The sequence below is a fragment of the Alligator sinensis genome, unplaced genomic scaffold (assembly GCF_000455745.1).
Source record: "Alligator sinensis unplaced genomic scaffold, ASM45574v1 scaffold215_2, whole genome shotgun sequence".
Taxonomy (NCBI): domain Eukaryota; kingdom Metazoa; phylum Chordata; order Crocodylia; family Alligatoridae; genus Alligator; species Alligator sinensis.
The window spans coordinates 835,428-852,998 of NW_005842400.1; the positions used below are offsets into that span (position 1 = coordinate 835,428).

General features: G+C 46.4%; 1 protein-coding gene across 4 annotated transcripts in view; it reads left to right on the plus strand.

Moving 5' to 3' along the window:
- The window catches only part of CBX7 (chromobox 7), a 27,097-nt gene that overhangs the window by 2,965 nt on the left and 6,561 nt on the right, over nt 1-17,571 (plus strand). For 2 of the 4 annotated variants that reach the window (XM_014522828.2, XM_025211312.1), the window contains exons 3-5: nt 4,227-4,292; nt 4,980-5,046; nt 6,780-7,134. In XM_014522828.2, the coding sequence (XP_014378314.1) occupies nt 4,227-4,292; nt 4,980-5,046; nt 6,780-7,134 (488 nt within the window). Of the gene's footprint in view, nt 1-4,226; nt 4,293-4,979; nt 5,047-6,779; nt 7,135-9,530; nt 10,108-17,571 lie in introns of those variants that run through there. The other 2 variants (XM_006029836.3, XM_014522827.2) reach the window with 2 other exon arrangements.

Sequence of the window (17,571 nt, forward strand, 5' to 3'; positions counted from 1 at the left end):
TGCTATATTTCAGGTGAGACAAACAGGGAACCTTGCCTTTTATGCTTAAGGATTCCCTGTCACACTTCACAAGAGAGGAGCTACCAACTCATATTTACTGGTCATTATCCAGTTGAGAGAATTAGTGTTGCCTGTTCAAGATTTCTGCTCTGTTTTTCCCATGGGTCTGGGAATTTTCTTTTTGTGCCATAAATGGTATTTTTTTAATGTTCCTGTGTGCTTTTTGTATCTACTCTATTCTGCCCCAGAAGTGGCTGCATTTCACTATGGAGGGACTGTCCCCTATGTCCACAGTCTGTAAAGTGCTTTGAGATGTAAAAGATTGTGGTACAAGTAATGTGTCGGCTGTGTGTCTAATAGGAACATCTATATGTAAGCATGCTGCATGGGCACACATAGACAGACGTAAAGACTGAGGTTTGTTATCACTGCACCAACCTTGCAGAGTGACAAGGTTAGATGTAACTTGCTGATGGAATGGGCTCCCTGTTCCAAAAGAAGTTTAAACATGGCCCTGGGTGCCTTACAATGGTGCATGCATAAATGTGCACACATATATGGTCTCTGCCTGGAGTTGGAAGGGGAGATTTTTTTCTCACTGCAAAATTCTGCAATCTACTTCACCCTAGGCAAGAGAATACCAATCATTCCTCTGGGCCTGCTGCTTTCAGACTTAGTTTCATCTTTGTGTATTCAGGCTTTCAGGACAGGGTTATAGGTTGGAAGTAACTACCGTTGCAAGCACAACCCTCTGTTTGGGTCAGAACACTGGTCGTTAGCCAACAGTGCTTTTTGGTGCAATAGTACCTTTCTGCTGTGTTGCTGTGTCCTTTTGACAGCTATTTTATTTTGTTATGTGGTCAGTAGTCAGCAAGACTGAAGTTTGATGTAAAATATTTCTTCTTACAAAACAGGAGACAACACTGTCTTTTTCTTTTACTCCTTATACCCCTTGAAATTCGCAGTGAACCAAAATGGCATTGGAAATTTGAATCCACAGCTTCATGGGTTTGAGAGGCAAGAGGGATCACTTATTTTGCCACCATAATGCTCCCAAATAAAACATTGATTAACCTCATTTCTTTTTGAAACCTATTGCCTTCCTATCTAGCAGTGCTTCATTCCTAGTTGCTTTGATGTATAAATTCTGTTCCTTCCTGTTATTGCTCTATGCCCTTGAACACTGTATACAGACATCTAGAGAGGAGTGCAGTGTTCATAGGTTTGCTTTTTCACCTCTCAGCATATCATTCTTCCACCTTGGTTTTCTCTTTACCTCTTTGTGCAGGCTCTAGCTGATTTCTGTCTCAGTTATTCCTATCATGATTTGATGGAAGGTGGCAGGGGATCTGTGCAAGGACTGCTTTCCTCCCCCCCCTGTATTTTTACCTGCCCCTCTAAAATTACCCTGTGTTGCACCTGTCAGATCAGTCTTTTGCAGTGCTGGAATCAGGGAACTGAAGAGTTACAGATCTGAGTCAGCTACAAGCTTGTTTACAACTTGGGTTGGAAGTAGGAGGGGAGGTGGAGGGGGAAGGAAGATCATATGATCTGTGTTTGCCTGTGCGCCTGCGCTCTGGGGTTCTGCTGCAGCCTGGACTCTGTGTGTGTGCGCGTGTATCTGTGTGTGTGTGGCAAATTGAGCCATGTTTTTTTTATATATGCAGTGTTTTCCTCTGCAGCTTAAGCTTCCTGCTTCACTGCAGTGGCAAAAGGAAACACCCACCAGTGTTTTGTAATAAATCCCCCTGCTCCCAGAAAAGGAATCCTCTAACTCTTTCCCCTCCCCCCCATTCTAGGAATAAATGCCAAAATCTCTGTATCTGGGAGAGAGGGAGAGAATAAAACCTTCCTCAGGTCAAATAGCATCTTGACTTTGGCAGCCCACAGGCACTTAGGGGACTGGAGGCTTGGTTGAAAAGATGGGAGAGAGATAATTAGGGTGAGGGGAAAGGGAAGAGAGGGGTCAACATTGTTAACCCTGTGCAGAATCCATAGTCTCTGGGAGGCACAGCTTGCCTTGGAGGGTTTGGGTTCAGTAGTTTTCCATTTCTCTCTCTCTGATAAATCTGTGCCCAGGTTTCTGGAACTGTTCTCAGAAATCTATAGTTCGGTCCCTCTTTTCTACCTGAGTGAATACTCTGAAACCTCCCCTACCCTCTGTGCAGGTGCACAGCTTGTAGCTCTTCCTCCAGGAAACATGAGCCATTCTCCAACACTTTCCACCCTGCCCTAGAGATGCTTGTACCAACACAATCGCCTAAATCAAAGCAGTCTACCTGGTGGCCCGTGGGCCACATCCAGTCTGCAAGGAGTTAACGTGCACAGGCTCCTGCTCAGCCACCACTGCCCCCATTGCTTCTGCTGCTGTGGTGGAGGCGGCCAGAGTCTCTGGGGCAGGACAGCTTGGCGGGAGGCCCAGAGAGCTCCCTGCTCGCACAACCAGCACCATCTGGGGGTCTTGGGCAGGGGGCTAGGAGTGCTTACACAGCAGCAATGGGAAGGAGGGAGGGGGATTGCTGACACGGTGACAGAGGGGGGGCTCATGCTGCTTGCCTCCCAGGAAGGCTGCACGCAGCAGGGGTCCTGGGGAGCCTATACAGTCCCTGCAGCCTGCATGGTGTGCATCCCAGAACCCCCAACCTCCTGCAGGCCCCCCACACTCTGAAGTTAGACAGCCTTGCTCTAAATGCACCCTGTGGGCCCTGGTGTGTGGACTGCAGACATTTTGTGTTCAGGACGTGGATCGTTCTAGAACATTTTGTCCTAATAAAGCTGTCCTCCTCCCTGCTCGGATCGGCGTTCCAGACGCACACCATCTCTCTTCCCCAGTCACACTCGTCCTCTGAGTAATGAGCCTTCCAGAATTGCCCTTTCTCTTGCATTTGGTGTTTCTGTGCTGCAGCATTTTCCAGCAAGCAGCTTTCATAGAGATTCTGTCCCGTGGTTGTAGTTTCTCTTCTTTGATATCCACACGCACCCCCCCCCCCCCCCCCCCCCTCCCTGATTCTTGTCTTGGCAGCTTAGTGGCAGGGGTGCAAAACTAGACCAACAGCCTTCTTACACTGTGAGGCTGGCTTCTTGGTACTGAGCACAGAAGTGCTGCTTCTAGGCCTGTGCCCTAGTACCTGGCTTATGCTAGGTAGCTGCCCTGCCCCTTACAGCTAAATGCATACCCTTTCCCCAATTTACAATCGATTGTAAAAGCTGGTAGAGGAAACACTTCTGGTAGCAGGAAGATAAATGAAGAGGGATAAAAAATGGCCAAAAGGTCTGAAGGGTCACTGTCAATTTGCTTTAGGCCTCAGATCGAGGTGTCTTAGAACGAGAGCTGGAAAAAGCAACCTAAGTACTGTATTTTCTTGCATATCACGTGCCCTGGAATAAGGTACACACCTTGTTTTTCAAAGACAGAATGAAGAGAGAAAGGTGTTTTTTTTTTTTTCCTTGTAGCAAGTAACTGAGTAGCAGTAGCAAGGGAGCTGGGTCTGCTCACTCTTCTGCTGTGTGTGGGTCACATGCACGTTTTACTTTAGCTCTTGCCCAGAAAATGACAGAAACTGTTCCTACTGTATTTCTTGCACATAGTGTGCACTCCAGTTTCCAGGCACTGGTTTGGAAAAAGAAAAAGGTGCTGGTTTTGCTTGAGAATATGTGGTACTTTATTGCAGCCCCTCGGCTTCAGTGATCAAAGGAAATTAATAACACCAGCGAAGGCACTTACGCTGAAGAGTGCATCAGCTTCCTGTTTCCTTGCAAGCAAAGCCTGTTGTCATAGAGTTTAGTGTTTCACCATGCACTGGAACCTGAGTTTGTGTCCTGCATTGGTGGGAGTACTGCAAATCAGGCTTGCTAAACCTTTGGTGGTGAAGGCAGCTTGTGATACTCTGTGCTGAGTGCTGTAGCTGACTTTTGCTAATGGCTTGAAGAGGGGCCCTATGGAGGAAGCCCTCCCTAATCTGCTGTGACAAGCTGACAGCCCAGGGTTTTGATCAACTTAGGGAATGTCTGGCAGGGGTACAAGAGAAAACAGATGATGGGGAGTCTTCAGGCACTAACTGTGTTACGGCAGGCCCCATCCATGTGCTGAAGAGTGACTGTGGGAGGTAGGTTTCAGGGAGCCTGGCTAGTACTAGTAGTGGCCCCAGCAGAGAGAATATTTTATTGAAGTTGGGTAAATGTATTTGTTTGTGTGTTTTCTATATTCCTTCCTCATGTTTCTTCAGATACAGCACGTGGGAGCCAGAGGAACACATCTTGGACCCTCGCCTTGTGGTGGCTTATGAAGAGAAGTAAGAGGCCATGCGATCTTCTTTCCCTCTTCTAGAGACAAACCTAGTAAACTTAGACCCAGAACTTTTTGTAGCTGACAGAACAGATGCAACACGGGCAGCATTGCTCCTAACATTTCTACTGTCTTGCAAGTGTGCCTCCAACCTCACCATGACCATGGTCCAGCTTAGTCTCAGCCCTTGGATAATGCCACGGGACCTTGTTGAGGCAGGTCTGTGATATCAATACCTGGTCCCCCACAGCTTTTGGTACCAAGTCCTAAGCCAGCACTGGGTTGGTTTAAACCAGGGGTGGGCAATTATTTTGGACAGAGGGCCACTTACTGAGTTTTGGCAAGTCATTGAGGGCCACATGACAGGCAGCCACGGGCAGATAAATAATAATTTTCTAAATTTTTTTAGGGGCCCTGCAGGCTGGATAGAATGGCTTGGAGGGCCGCATCCAGCCCCCAGGCTGCATTTTGCCCACCCCTGGTTTAAACAGATCACAGAGAGGTGACAAACTTCACACCCCAAAGTCAAACAGCTAAGCTGTAAAGTTTTCCACATAATAAGATTTTCAGTCCCGCAAGCCAGGGATTTTTGTCCTCATTTATGGTGCAGGCCAGTGAGGTTTGGTGGTACGTGGTGTTTGGTTTGTTGTCCCCTCATGTTTTTGTCCCTTGCCCCCTCCCCTTTTCCCCACAGGGAAGAAAAAGATCGTGCATCAGGGTACAGGAAGAGAGGCCCCAAGCCAAAGCGCCTCTTACTGCAGGTAACTTTTCACTCTTCTTTGGTGTATTCTCTTTTATCCCCAGCTTTTCTGTTATGGTACCCATCAATCTTCCAGTGTGGACTTCTAACCCACTGACTGTTTAAGGTGAGCCCTGGATTTCCCCCTTGCATTAATTTAAACCAGCTAACACATGTTACAACTACAGGGAAAAACTTCTTCACTGTCAGAACAGTGAGGCAATGGACTAGATGGCCTAGGGAAATTGTGGACTCTACATTGTGGGAAGTGTCCAAGGAGAGATTGGGCAGCCACTGGTCAGGGATGATCTAGGTGTACCTATGCCTAGCACCTCCTCCCTCACTCCAGTTGCTGCTGCACTGCCGCCGCGCCCCCCCCCCCCCCCACACTTTGGGGGTGGGGGGGCGTGCCCCCCGCTACATGTTGGTGGTGGGGCAGTTGTTTTTTCTTGGTTTGGGGTTTTTTTTTGTATAAGCCTTCCTCAGAAGCATTGTCTGCAGCCAAGGCTGGGCATTGTGACTGGGGTGTGCCAATGCTCCTACTGGGACTTAAAGCCAGAGGTTTCTGGCTAAAGAGTCTTGCCTCTCTGCTCAGGGAATTTTATCCCATGGTCATACTGGTATGGACTGTAGGGTTTTTTGCCTTCCTCTGTAGCTGGGGGTCTAGCTCTCTTCCTTGAGATCTCTTGATCATAACATATCATTAACAACCTTTCCAAGAGTGGGACACTGGCCTCCGTGGTCTCTGTGCTTTACCCGTGGCGAGGTTAAGAGTGTTATATCTTGTGTAGTATCAGGGTTTGCTGTGTAATTTTGCTAAGATGTTAGACGTTGGATTTGTATAGGTTGGTTTGGATAGGGCTGATCCTGTCTTAAGCAGGGGCTTGAAGTAGATAACCTCTGGAGTTCCCTTCCAGCCTTACTTCTCTAGGATCCTAAGATTTCACCACTTTCCTTGTGCACAGAAGAATTTAAAATGCATAGCACGACAGTAGAATGGCCTGGAATCCCTAGATTAGATATCTGCCCTGAAAGAGACACTCCTTGCTTGTGTGCTGTCTAAATTTAAGTTGAGTTATGGCGCTGTAGTATGCCAAAGTCATTAGCCAAATGGAGGTAGAGTTCCACAGTAGCACACGAGTGACCCTGATTCTTTGCCAGTGCTGTTTTAATGAGGTACTCAAATGAGATAGTAAAGATTCTGGGAGTAATTGGCTTTTCCCTTTCACACCTTTCCCCTGGTATTCTGCCCAAGGGCATGCTTTCAACTTTAAGTAGAGCAGACAGTGGGGTTTCCATCTACGCTTGTTACTATGGTAGGACTAATGGGTTCTAGTGAAAATCATGATCTTGCTGCTCTGAGCCCTGGACAAATACATTGTGAGATGCTCCGTGCCTCAGCACTTATAGGACAGGCAGTGAGTGTGAGGAGAGATGGGGCAGAGAGGTGACAAGGGTCACTCAATATCACACTGATCTTGGCATAGGTAAGACAAGAACCTGGGTCCTCTGATACTTTGATCAGTGTTATGTCAAGTGACCTTTCCTCTGTCAGGTGACTGTTCTGTGCTGCACTTGGTCTCACTGTTGGGCTCTGACTTCACACAGTTGTCTTGAGCCCTACCTGGGCTTAGTTTCTTTGCAGCATGCTTTTGCCCTTGATTGTTGTCCTGCCCCGGTAGGGCCCCAAAACCCCCGTTGTTTTTGTGCTGTTGTCTGGAATGCCCAATGCTCTTGCTGCGCTCTTGCCCACAGAGGCTGTATGGCATGGACCTAAGAAGCACCCACAAGGGAAAGGAGAAGCTCTGCTTCTCTCTTTCAAGGAGATTCGGCAGTGGCGGCGGAGGAGGAGGAGACAGCAGCTTGCCAGGGGCCAAATCAGGGCAGACAGAGCTATCAGAGAAGAGTGGGGGAGGGGTCTTGCCATTCCCACTCCGGAAGCAGCGCAAAAACCAGAAGTATCTGCGGTTGTCACGGAAGAAATTTCCACGTGTGTCAAGCCTGGAGAGCCGTAACCGCAGGCGTGAGTTCTTCCTGAAGGACCCAGTGGCGCTTGATGCTCAGCAGACTCCCAGCGACTGGGATGGTACGCAGCCTGCCAGCCAAGAAGGTAAGGTTCAAAGCCCCATTGGACTGTGAATTCAGGGGCGTGAGCATGACCCTCAGGTCTTCCTCCTTGCACTCTCGATCAGCGTGGATCAGTTCTTCACAGTGCAGTCTCAGGCACCAGCTGGCGGTGTCATAGTCCCCATGTTCTCCAATGCCTTTGTGTGTGCAAGTGGTCCAACTAACCAATCTGCTTGCCTCTGCTGTGTTGCCTATCTGTTTTCTTATACTGGTAACCACTGCCATCCTAATACTATAAAATCACAAGCTACTGCTGTTAGTGCTGATTCCCCTCCCAGCTGCCACACTAGAGGCATGGCTTATCTCTGTTGTGGCAATGAACTGTGTGTTTTGTGCTGTTTCAGCACACGTTCATTTAGCTCACCTGGTAAAGGGAGCTGTTCCATGAAATAATTCATGTCTGAATCCTCTGGCAGTGCCACTTGAAGGCATGGGCCCAACTGTCCCTAGGAGCCCAGTTCTCCCCCCTTTATCGCCCCACTAATTCTCTCGTTAAAACCGTGCATAGTTGGATTAGGGAGGGAGGGATGGGAAAAGGAATTGTAATTTACCTTATCTTACAAACTGAGTAACATCACTTTGTGGCCAGCACCTAAGCAAAACTCAGGAGCTTCACAGGGTGATTTTGGTCCCTCAGGTGGGAGCGTACATTGCTCCAAGACAGCAGTGAACCATACATGATGGATAACACAAGCATTTGAAAGGGTAGCCTTCCTGAGGAGAGGTGAACCAGGGTTTGCCTCATTTCTGGTAGCTTAGAAATTGTGGCACTCCTCATAGTAGTAAGTTGTTACCCAAGCTGGAAATAGACTGGACCCTAGTGCTAAGTAGCTTTAATAACCTAAACTCTTCCCCATCCCCCAGCCTTCACACCATCTATCTCCAGAGGAGAAATCCTTGGTCTCCTGTCTAAGTTGCTCATGGAGTGCCCATGTTATTGTGGGGCTGTCCTGTTGCATGTGGGTGGTGGGTGATGTGATGCTTGCCTGAGCAGCCTGTAAACTGCTTTGGGGTCTGAAAGATTTAAGCTGCTAGCAGTATCATATGGTTAATTTTCTGTTCTCCCCTCAACGTGCATCCCCTGCAGGATTCCAGTTAGTGTCCGGGTGAGCAGATTCTTCTTGAGGTGAGAGCAGGCCCACTTCAGGGGGCTGAGACGAGCCAAGAAATTCCCCACTTATGTAGTTGTGTACCTGAATTGGGACAACGGGGTGCAACAGGTGCAGTAATGGAAAGGGGGTCTTCCCTTTCTCTCTGCACATAGTTTCATGCTGCTCTTTGGATGTTTATGGGGAGGGTGTTGTCTAGTTTTGTTTTCTCACTGTGGAAGTAGGGGAAATTTTGAGGCCTAGCTTCTTCTAGCTAAGGGAAGGAGTTCAAGGGGAGTTAAACATGTGTTGAACTTTCTCTCCTCCCTGGGGAAGGAGTGAAGAGGGGAGAACTCTGTGCCTTTAGACTGCAAAAGGGTGGCACAGTTTGACTTTGGGGAGAGTCGCATCCAGCCCTTCCCCTGGCTGGGTTGGCACTGCAATGAAGGGAGGATCCTTCCCCCTAACAGGGCAGATCTGTACCACCTCTTGGCTGAATCCAGAACTGCCCCCAAGACTTGAGCTTGCTCCCACTCTGCGTGTATCAAAGCCTGGCAAAAAGGTAGTGTAGACTGCCCATAGGGGTCCTTAGCCCACATGCCAATGTTGCTCTCAGGGCTTCTGTTTTGAGAGAACCTAAGAGCAGTGCTGGAGCATGCACTCAAGCTGTCTGTTCTGCCAGTTGGGGGGCTTGGATGCTCACTGAGTGGTGATGAATATGCAGGTGGGGCTTGATCTTTTTTTCAATGGCAAGGAGGCAGAATAGACATGGCCTTAGACTGCTGTGGAATAGGGTGTCTGGGAAGAATCCAGAAAGATCAGATCCTGCCTCTTGGACTGAATAGGATGCGGGGAGTTGGGGGGAGTTGATTTTACACTTGGGTGACACACTTGCTAAGAAGGGGACTGAATAGGGTAAGATCTAGTTATCAGATATACCCAAAGAATGAATATTTTTACTTCTGCTTCAGTGTTTGGGAAAAGGATGGGAAGCATATAATAAAACTACTGATGGACCCATAAGTCTGGCAACACTGCTGGGTCCTATCATCACCTGTGCACTGATAACTGTGTATGTGATCCTTGCTGCTCTGTCTTCTCTCTCTTTCTTTTGCATCTTCCCCTTCCCCTTGGTTTCTATACAGCAGCTTAGATACGCACTTGCGTGTTGATGCACGTGCAAGTTTGGCACATACTGATGTCCCCTGCCCCATAGCCAGCAAGGATGCTCCATTTCCATCCCGCCATCTTTCTTTCTCTAACCTACTCTTATCTGCCTCTCTGTCTGCAGCAGACATGGATGCAGTTGATGGCAGCCTCCCCTGGATCCCCACTGTGCCCCCCAGCGAAGTGACGGTGACGGATATCACGGCCAACTCCATTACCGTGACCTTCAGAGAAGCACAAGTAGCTGAGGGCTTCTTCCGAGACCGGAGCGTGCAGTTCTGAATTTCCATTTTTAATGTCCCTAATCAGATTCTCTTTGGGTGGGGGGGATTATCTTACTCGAAAAAGAAATATCCAAAATGTTTACAGAGAATTTTGATTTTATTTGACTGTTGAAGGCTCATTGATTTTTCTTTCCTTTTTCCATTCAGATATGCAAAAACAGAGGGCAATGTAAGGGGTGCCTGTGTTGCTAGCTTGTTCTAGTATATATTCACTAGTCTGTTGCTTTGTATGTCTGAGAAGCTGCCACGCCTTTCCCTGGCAAAGACTTCCCTTTTAAGGCCACTTGCAAAAAATCTCTGTCTCTCTCTTCCCTTCACCCCACCTAAATTAGAGAGGTAGTTAGCTGTGTTAGTCTGATGTCAGGCAGAAGGCAGGGTAGAGCTTGCAACTTACAGACTAACTGAATCAGACATGCATAAGCTTTTAGTGGGCACGTCTACATGAGATGCTTACTGTGCATTAGCCTAATAACACTGCACAGAAGCGCATCATGGCAAAAAAACATGCTAATAGCTTACTGTGCAGTGTTATTAGGCTAATGCGCAGTAAGTGTCACTAAATAACTGCGCCAGTGCTATTGTGCAGTAACTTTAGGTACTGCGCATTTAGTTAGTACTTTATTAAGAAGTATCTGAGGTGCATTAGTGAACATGTAGATATGCCTAGTTAGTCTATAAGGTGCATCTCTACCCTGCCTTCGCTCTACCCTGCCTAATTTAGTGTCAGAAAGAGGGGATGGAGGTGCAGAGAGGCAGGCAGGAGGCCTGAACCCTCTGTTCTCCGGTTGCTATTCCTTGTACAAAGAGGCTTTCCTTGTGCATTATTGTCCCTACCTTCTAGCTCCTTCCCTTATTGCAGCCAGGAGCGGTAATGGACCCTGCCCGTTGAAGTAACTCATGTCTTTTACAAGTCTTCTTCCTAAAGCTATTTCCCCTGTGGCTTAGCACTGTGGTGCATTTGAGGTACTGCAAACAATCTGCTTGCCTGGGAAGCTGAAGGAACCTTGTTGCAAATCATGCAGGTGGCTGATCCTTACAATGCAACTTCATGAAAAGCGAAGGGAGTGTTCCTTTCTCTGCATAATCCCGGAACACATGGGGGAGAGAAACTACCTTCGTCACCTCCTACCAAATGTAGGTTGGTAACGTATGCTCACTCTGGATTGCCTTTTATTAAAGGCAACGTGGTTAAATCATTTAATTTGGTATATGCTAAAATTGTGAGACTTCATCTTCTTCCATACAGAGACCATCCCTGTCCCAACCTCCTCTGATCAGGACCTCTCCCATTTAGCACTATGAAAAGGGCAGAGTGTTTGTGACCTTCTCTGGATACTAGAATATTTGCCAAACCTAGCAGTAATACAGCTACTGCCCCCCAACTGTTCAGTTAACTCTGCCATCTCTTTGTGGAAAGAAGGGCTCACAGGATGAGTGAAATGCTGCCTGGCAGTACTAGAAATCCAGAGATAATCTCACAGGCCTGGCATGCAATAACCAGTCAGACCTGAATTGGAAGTGAGCACTAATCGCCTAGTTTTGCTCTCTGGTCAGACTGAAGGGCACAAAGTAGACAGTAGAAGGACTGGGAAGAGGCTAGTAGACCTCTAAATTCTTTCACTTTTATTCCTCCTCTAAAGTAAGAGAAATTCTTGGTTCAAGGGTCCTATTAATAATTTTTCCCCCACTCTCATTCTCCTTACAATATCTGTGACCCCCTGGAGCACTCCTCTTTGAGAGTTTAAAAAAATCTTTGCCAAGGAAATCTGTCTGCAGTTCTACAGACCCTGCCTGATATACTTAAAAAGGCCTTGATTTGTGGTGGACTACCTGTGACACTTCTCTGGGGCTTTGAAGAATTGCTTTCCTTTGAGTTGATAGTTTAGCATCTGTTCTTGCACACGGTCTTCCTTTCTTCTTTATTTTTCTCTATTACAGTTTATATTTATAATTCAAGATATTTAAATAGATTTCTTCCTATGGAAAATAAGAAGGGTAAGATGATGACAAATCCTGAAGTGTGGACTGTGGAACAGTACAGGCTGAAGTGCAATCTTGTTTTCTTCCATGGTTTCACCTCTTTTACCCTCTCTGTGGGGTATTGCTCTGTTGGGTTTGTGTTAGCTGCAGTTTCCCTCGATGCTGAGCTCTGGACCTTCACTCTTGTGGAGGTCCTAAGTAGTAAGTACTGCCTCTCTGCAGCTACTCCACTGGAGGGCTTGGCTTCTGGCCTGCAGAATTTAGCTCTTCAGCTCCAAACATCTGCTTTTTACAAAGGTTTGGAATGTCCCCAAATCTTTCATTGAAAGCAGGTTTTACCTCTAATTGGATGTGGCAGCTCAAAGTATACAGAGATTCACCATGTCCTTAGACCAACATGGCTACAACCTAAACCCCTGCAGAGATTCACCATTCATTCAGAAGCTGTCAGAATCAAACTGATTTCCACCAGGCCATAGCACTTTCAGAGCAGTATGGCAGGCTCTGTATCTTGGGTATTTAAGTGCAAACGCACATCAAACAAAGAATATGGGACACTGTCCCAATTCCAAGTCTTAATGATGAAGAAGTGCAGAGGAGGAGGCCAGAGAGAAGGTGTTAGGGGAGGTGTAGTGAAAAATGAGGGGAGAAGATGGCTTAAAATAAATACAGACCTAAGATTAAGTATGTCAGATTTGGGGCCTTTGAGTTATACTTGTTTCCTGTTCTCTGTGTGTGTCCCTGAAAGTGTGCTGGAACACCTGTATCTTTCATTGTTTATTGCTGGAAGTCACTGGTCCTCAACGGGGCATCTATGCATGCATTAACACGCTTTTCATAATGCGCATTAAATTTAATACCTCCAACACGAGGTACTAAATAAATGCACATTAGACAGTGCTAATGTACGCTAGCGCAAGCACATGCTTTTCAGGTGATGCTTAGTGCACATTATAGCCTATTCTACTGCGCATTAGCTTATAAGCACATTTTTTATGTGCCGCTTTAATGTGCGGTAGACTAGGCTACGGTGCATTAAAGCAGATGTGTAGATGTGCCTAAGGTATCTGAAAATCAGGTCCACTGATTGAAGTGACTGGCCTTAGAAGCTTAATTTCAGACACCCAAGTTTGAAAAACTTTTGGCTTCAATTTGTCATCCTGAACCTTTAGAGGAGGTTAGTTTTGACTGACTTTTTAAAAATACAGCTGTGATTGCCTATATCCTTCCACCCAACTTAGTCTTTTAAATACTGAAAGAAAACTCTTCTTGGATATGTCTAGGCTTAGCCAAAATCTGAGAAGCAGCAGAAATCTTGTGTAGGTAAAAGAACAGACTTGTTCTTTCACTGGAACTTCATTCTGCTTTTCTCTCTTTGACACTTCACTGCTTACCTGCTGAGATTTCTGAGACCAAGGAATTGTCTCAACACTTTTCTTCAGTTATTTTTGTGGGTTCACCTCCCCCCCCCCCAATCCAACTGTAAATGAAAACAGTCGTATCCTTGCAAAGGGGACTTAACTGACACTTCCTATTTTGAATCTTTGCAAATTAGGTTACTTTTGTAACCTAATAAATCTTCCTCTGACATGAAATGGTTAACAAGATGCCTCCTGGCCAGTACTACTTTGTGCACAAGTGAGTGAGGGAGTTAACTGTTATCCGGTTGAGATGCAGAACCTTGCAGATATGTGGGCTGGCTTTTTGAGGGGTGTGGGGGGAATGTTTTGTGGTAGGAAACTAAGCATTTATCTTTTTGATCATGACACACTAGCAGCAAGGCTTGTCTATTTTAAAAAGTCAGTCTTAAAAGGATTGTTTCTTCCTTTGTTTTAGTCTCTCTTTTTAAAATGTAGTTCTCTTCTGAAAAGTGACTGGAGGAGTGTCATTGTGGGGTTTCATGGTGATATCTCAGTGACTCTCAAATCATGTGCGCTCAGTGTACAAGTGTAGAGATGCTGTATTTTTTTTTCCCCCTCTCTTTGCAAACCCAGACTGGGGCCTGAAAATCCAAACTAGGTCCTTTCTGGCTAACGTAAGAGAAACAAAGATTCATGAATTACAACTTTGCCAGCCATTCTGCTCAATGCAAAAGCCAACATTGAATCCAGTTGGAGTTTAGTTTCATGATTCTATTTGAAACCTGAGCCAAGACTGGAATCCCGCTGGCTCTCCCATGGCTTTTGCCTCTGCAGGGCTGTAGGCAGTGAAGAGTGACTTCAGCCAGCAGAAGCGGAGCTGGTGGAAATGGGAAGTGCTGTTGTAGTTGACCATCACAGCAGCTCTGCACCCGTGAGGATGTGCCAGTAGCTCTGTAGGGCAGGAAATGCTTGTTTCATGCACCTCTTTTTCCCAGTAGTGTTTTTTGTTTTATGGCAGGACTGTGGGGCCCAACTGGATTGGAGCCCTGTTGTTCCAGGCTTACTGAAAAGATGTTTGGTTTTTTTTTTTTTAACCCAGATTGTTTCTGAACTAGCTAGCATTGCCCTATTAGCAATACTGTTAGGAACAGCAGCTTTAACAAAGGAAGACTGGTGTCTCTAGCACACCCCTTGTTTTCCTGCATTAACTTGGGCTCTTCAAGTCAGTTGGAGTTGTTTTTGAGGGCAGCCAGGATATTATTGCAGGAACACCCAAACACCATTCTGTTTGCCAAAGTAAACCCAAATCTGCAGGCAAAGTGATCGTTACTTAGCCAGACCCTCGGGCAGAGAGAAACCTATTGAGAACTGAGTGTCCTTGTAGTTAGTGTTGTGAAAGTGTCCGGAAAGATTATTTTGGTGTTTCTAACAGAGTGTATGAATTTGGTTTCAGCCCACAGGGCCCATGGCCCTAGTGCTGCTTCCTGCTCTGCCCCAGCCCCACAGTTTGTATTGCTTTGATGGTTTGACTGGAATAGCACGACAGGGCAGTTCACACAGCATACTTGAGGCAGCAGCCACCTCAGAGCTGGAGCGAGGTGCAGAGCAAATGGTTCATACCCAGAGCTAGGTACAACAGCTAGAGCCGAGCACTCTCCAAGGTTAATTTTGGGCTTTTGAGACAGGGAAGAAACAAAACAGCCTTTTTTTAAGGAAAAAAAAAAAAAAGAGACTAGTATTTCCTCCTCTTCCACTCCTGTTTCATGCACTCTTTCTGAAACCTAGGAAGTGGCAGGGGGGGTAGGGAACAGTGTGGCTTCCTGGAGAAGTAGCAAGGGCGACTAAATGTGCTACAGCTGATCTGTGGGTTTGGCCCCCAGAGCTGCTCCTTATCTTTGTTGCCAGTAATACCCTTGCTAGACAATTCAGGACAGACCATGGTGTAAGCGGGCTGTCGTTTCAGGACAAGAGTGTATTGGACTGCTGGGAGCATTCGCTGAAACTCAGGGTCCTTCCAGGGTCTGTCTGTACCAGGCCAGAACTTCATGAATGATGGTGATAAGTCCAAACCTTTGGTTGTTGATGGTAGCTTAGTTAGTCCTCCATTCCCAGTGTTGCCAGTACTTACTGGTTTCATTAAGGTAGTAGTTCTCAACCCTTTTGGATTCAAGGCACCCCTCATTGGACTCTAGGCTCTGCGTCATGTTTGTGAATGAAGTGGCACCCAATTAAAACAACTAATATATATTACAGTGCCTACCTCCTTGCAGAGGGGCCCAGCCCTGGGGGACCATCTAGACAGGAACAAATCTGAGCCTGTGTGTATCTGCTTATCTCCTAATACCTCACTTATCTCTTCACATCTTATGGTACCCTTCAAAAGTTTTGGTGGTGCCCCATGGTGTCTTCCATCCAGGAAGAGCACACACCAACTGCTGAAGCTTCCTTAGCCTGACGAAGGGTTTTTGAACCCGAAAGCTTGCTTAATAACTATTCTCCAACCATTTGGGTTGGTCTAATAAAAGATATCAAATTCACCCAAGGAACCTTGTCTGCCATGGTGTCCCAGCACTCTGGTTGAGAATCAGTACATTAAGGCAACCAGATCTTTCTGGACACCTCAGGCTGCCACTTCACAGTTTTTGGTTTTGCTGAAGATTTGCTTTGTAGCCTCAGAATAGATGAAGGTGCATTGGGCAGGGAAGGATATGAGGAATACAGGCAGCTAGGAGGTGGACAATGTCTCTGACCACGGGTAGCCACTGCATTTGAATACAAAATCTTCCTCTCTGTTCCCCCTAAGTCTGTTTGGCCCTTTGTCAGGATTTCAGAAAGGTAGACTAATATTGCTCAGAGTTCTGGATGTGTATAAGAAGAAGCACTTGTTTTTGTGTTGTGTTGCCATATCTTTGAGGGTGAGGGAAAGCAGAGACTTGTTTTTGTGCTCTAGACAGCAGGCCAAGAAGGAGAATAATGATTTAGAGTGACTCTTAGGGCAGGGGGAGGGAAAAGATCATCTTGGCAAATTGCTGCAGTTTTTCCCTCTGGGCACAACTGATTGCTTTTGAGACAGTCATGTTGAAAGACTGTTCATGCTATCCTTTGCCCACATAACTTCAACCAAGGACATAACCTTTACACAGAAGTGAGTTTTGTAGACCTTTAACCTCATAGATTCCGCCTGAGCATTGAGCCGGTAAAAGGGCCTGTGGGACTATCCTATAAGTAAGCACTTGTAATGCAGAAGAGGTTGCTAACAGTGTTTGAACTGTCATTCAACAGTGGGGAGAAGGCGGAAAAATAATTGTGTGTGTGAGGGAGAATAGAAGGTTCCGCACAAATGTTAAAATCCAGTTCAAATTCTTCCTTAAAATGAGAAGTGCTTCCTGGGTAGTGGAGCACTTCCTTTGCACCTGAGACTTCTGAAAGTGCAGTGGCAAAAGGGAGGTCTCCCTGGTGGATGACAGGTAGAGAGGATCAGTCCAGTAGTGGAGGCTGATAGTGGCTGGTCTTTGGAGAGGGGATGAGACTAACTGGGCTTCCGAAGTTAGAATGGGTAGAAACCACACATTCAAAGATAAGGATTGTTTCCCTGAATTGTGGGTTGCTTATTACCCTGCCTATCTCATGGGAGGTGTCTGCTTGGGGGGGGTGTCAGGAAACTGCCTTTTAAAATCCGTCTGTTGGGACTGATTTTAGTGTCAGCAGTGGAGCAGGCTTGAGTGGGATTTAAGGTTTGGGGAGGGGTACATTAGCCAGAAATGTAGTGGTAGCACAAAAAGCTCTTCACCACTCTGTAAAAATGTTAATCTTCTTTTTGGCTTTTCTTAAGTTCGTTTGAAGCACTTTGAAAATGCAAAGCACTGGGAGTGTGGAGTGCTCTTATCATCTCTCCTAAAAAGTGGCATTTGAAAAGACAAAGATGTATCCAATTCAGCCCACTGGCTTGTCCTTGTCCTCCTCCCACAGTAACCATTCAATCCTTTTGTGGATGAAGGGTGCATCCATTGCTCTGGCCAGACCATGTGAATAAGGGCACTGGAGGGAAAGGAGAAGACTTCATTGTTTCAAATTGGCATTCAGAGCACATGTTGCTTTCCTCTCCTACCACTCGAGGGAAGGGAACAATTAGATTTTGCTGTTTTAAGTTCTTAGCCCAGACTGGAAAGATAGCTGAGCTGGGACCCAATAGGCAACTTCTGGCTGTTCCTTTGGATACATCTTTTTTCAAAGCTCTCTGTTTCTGACATATTGCACTTTAGTAACTTAAGGGGACAGGAGGTTTCTTACTCTTTGTTTTGGAGGCAACCCAGCAGCTCTTCTCAGTGGCTTCTGGACTCTTCCATGGTGTGTGTGTTTCCCCCTTCATCTCCAACAGAATGACAGCAAAGTAACTGTTAAAAAGCTTCAAACAAGTTCAAGTGGCCATTTTTAGCAACCTGAGTAGGGAGATTTTTTTTTTCTTTCTTTGCTAGCCAGCAATTATGTTTGGAGGAACCTGTCTTCTTGCTGTATCTCCAGCACAAACCTTCTCTTCCGA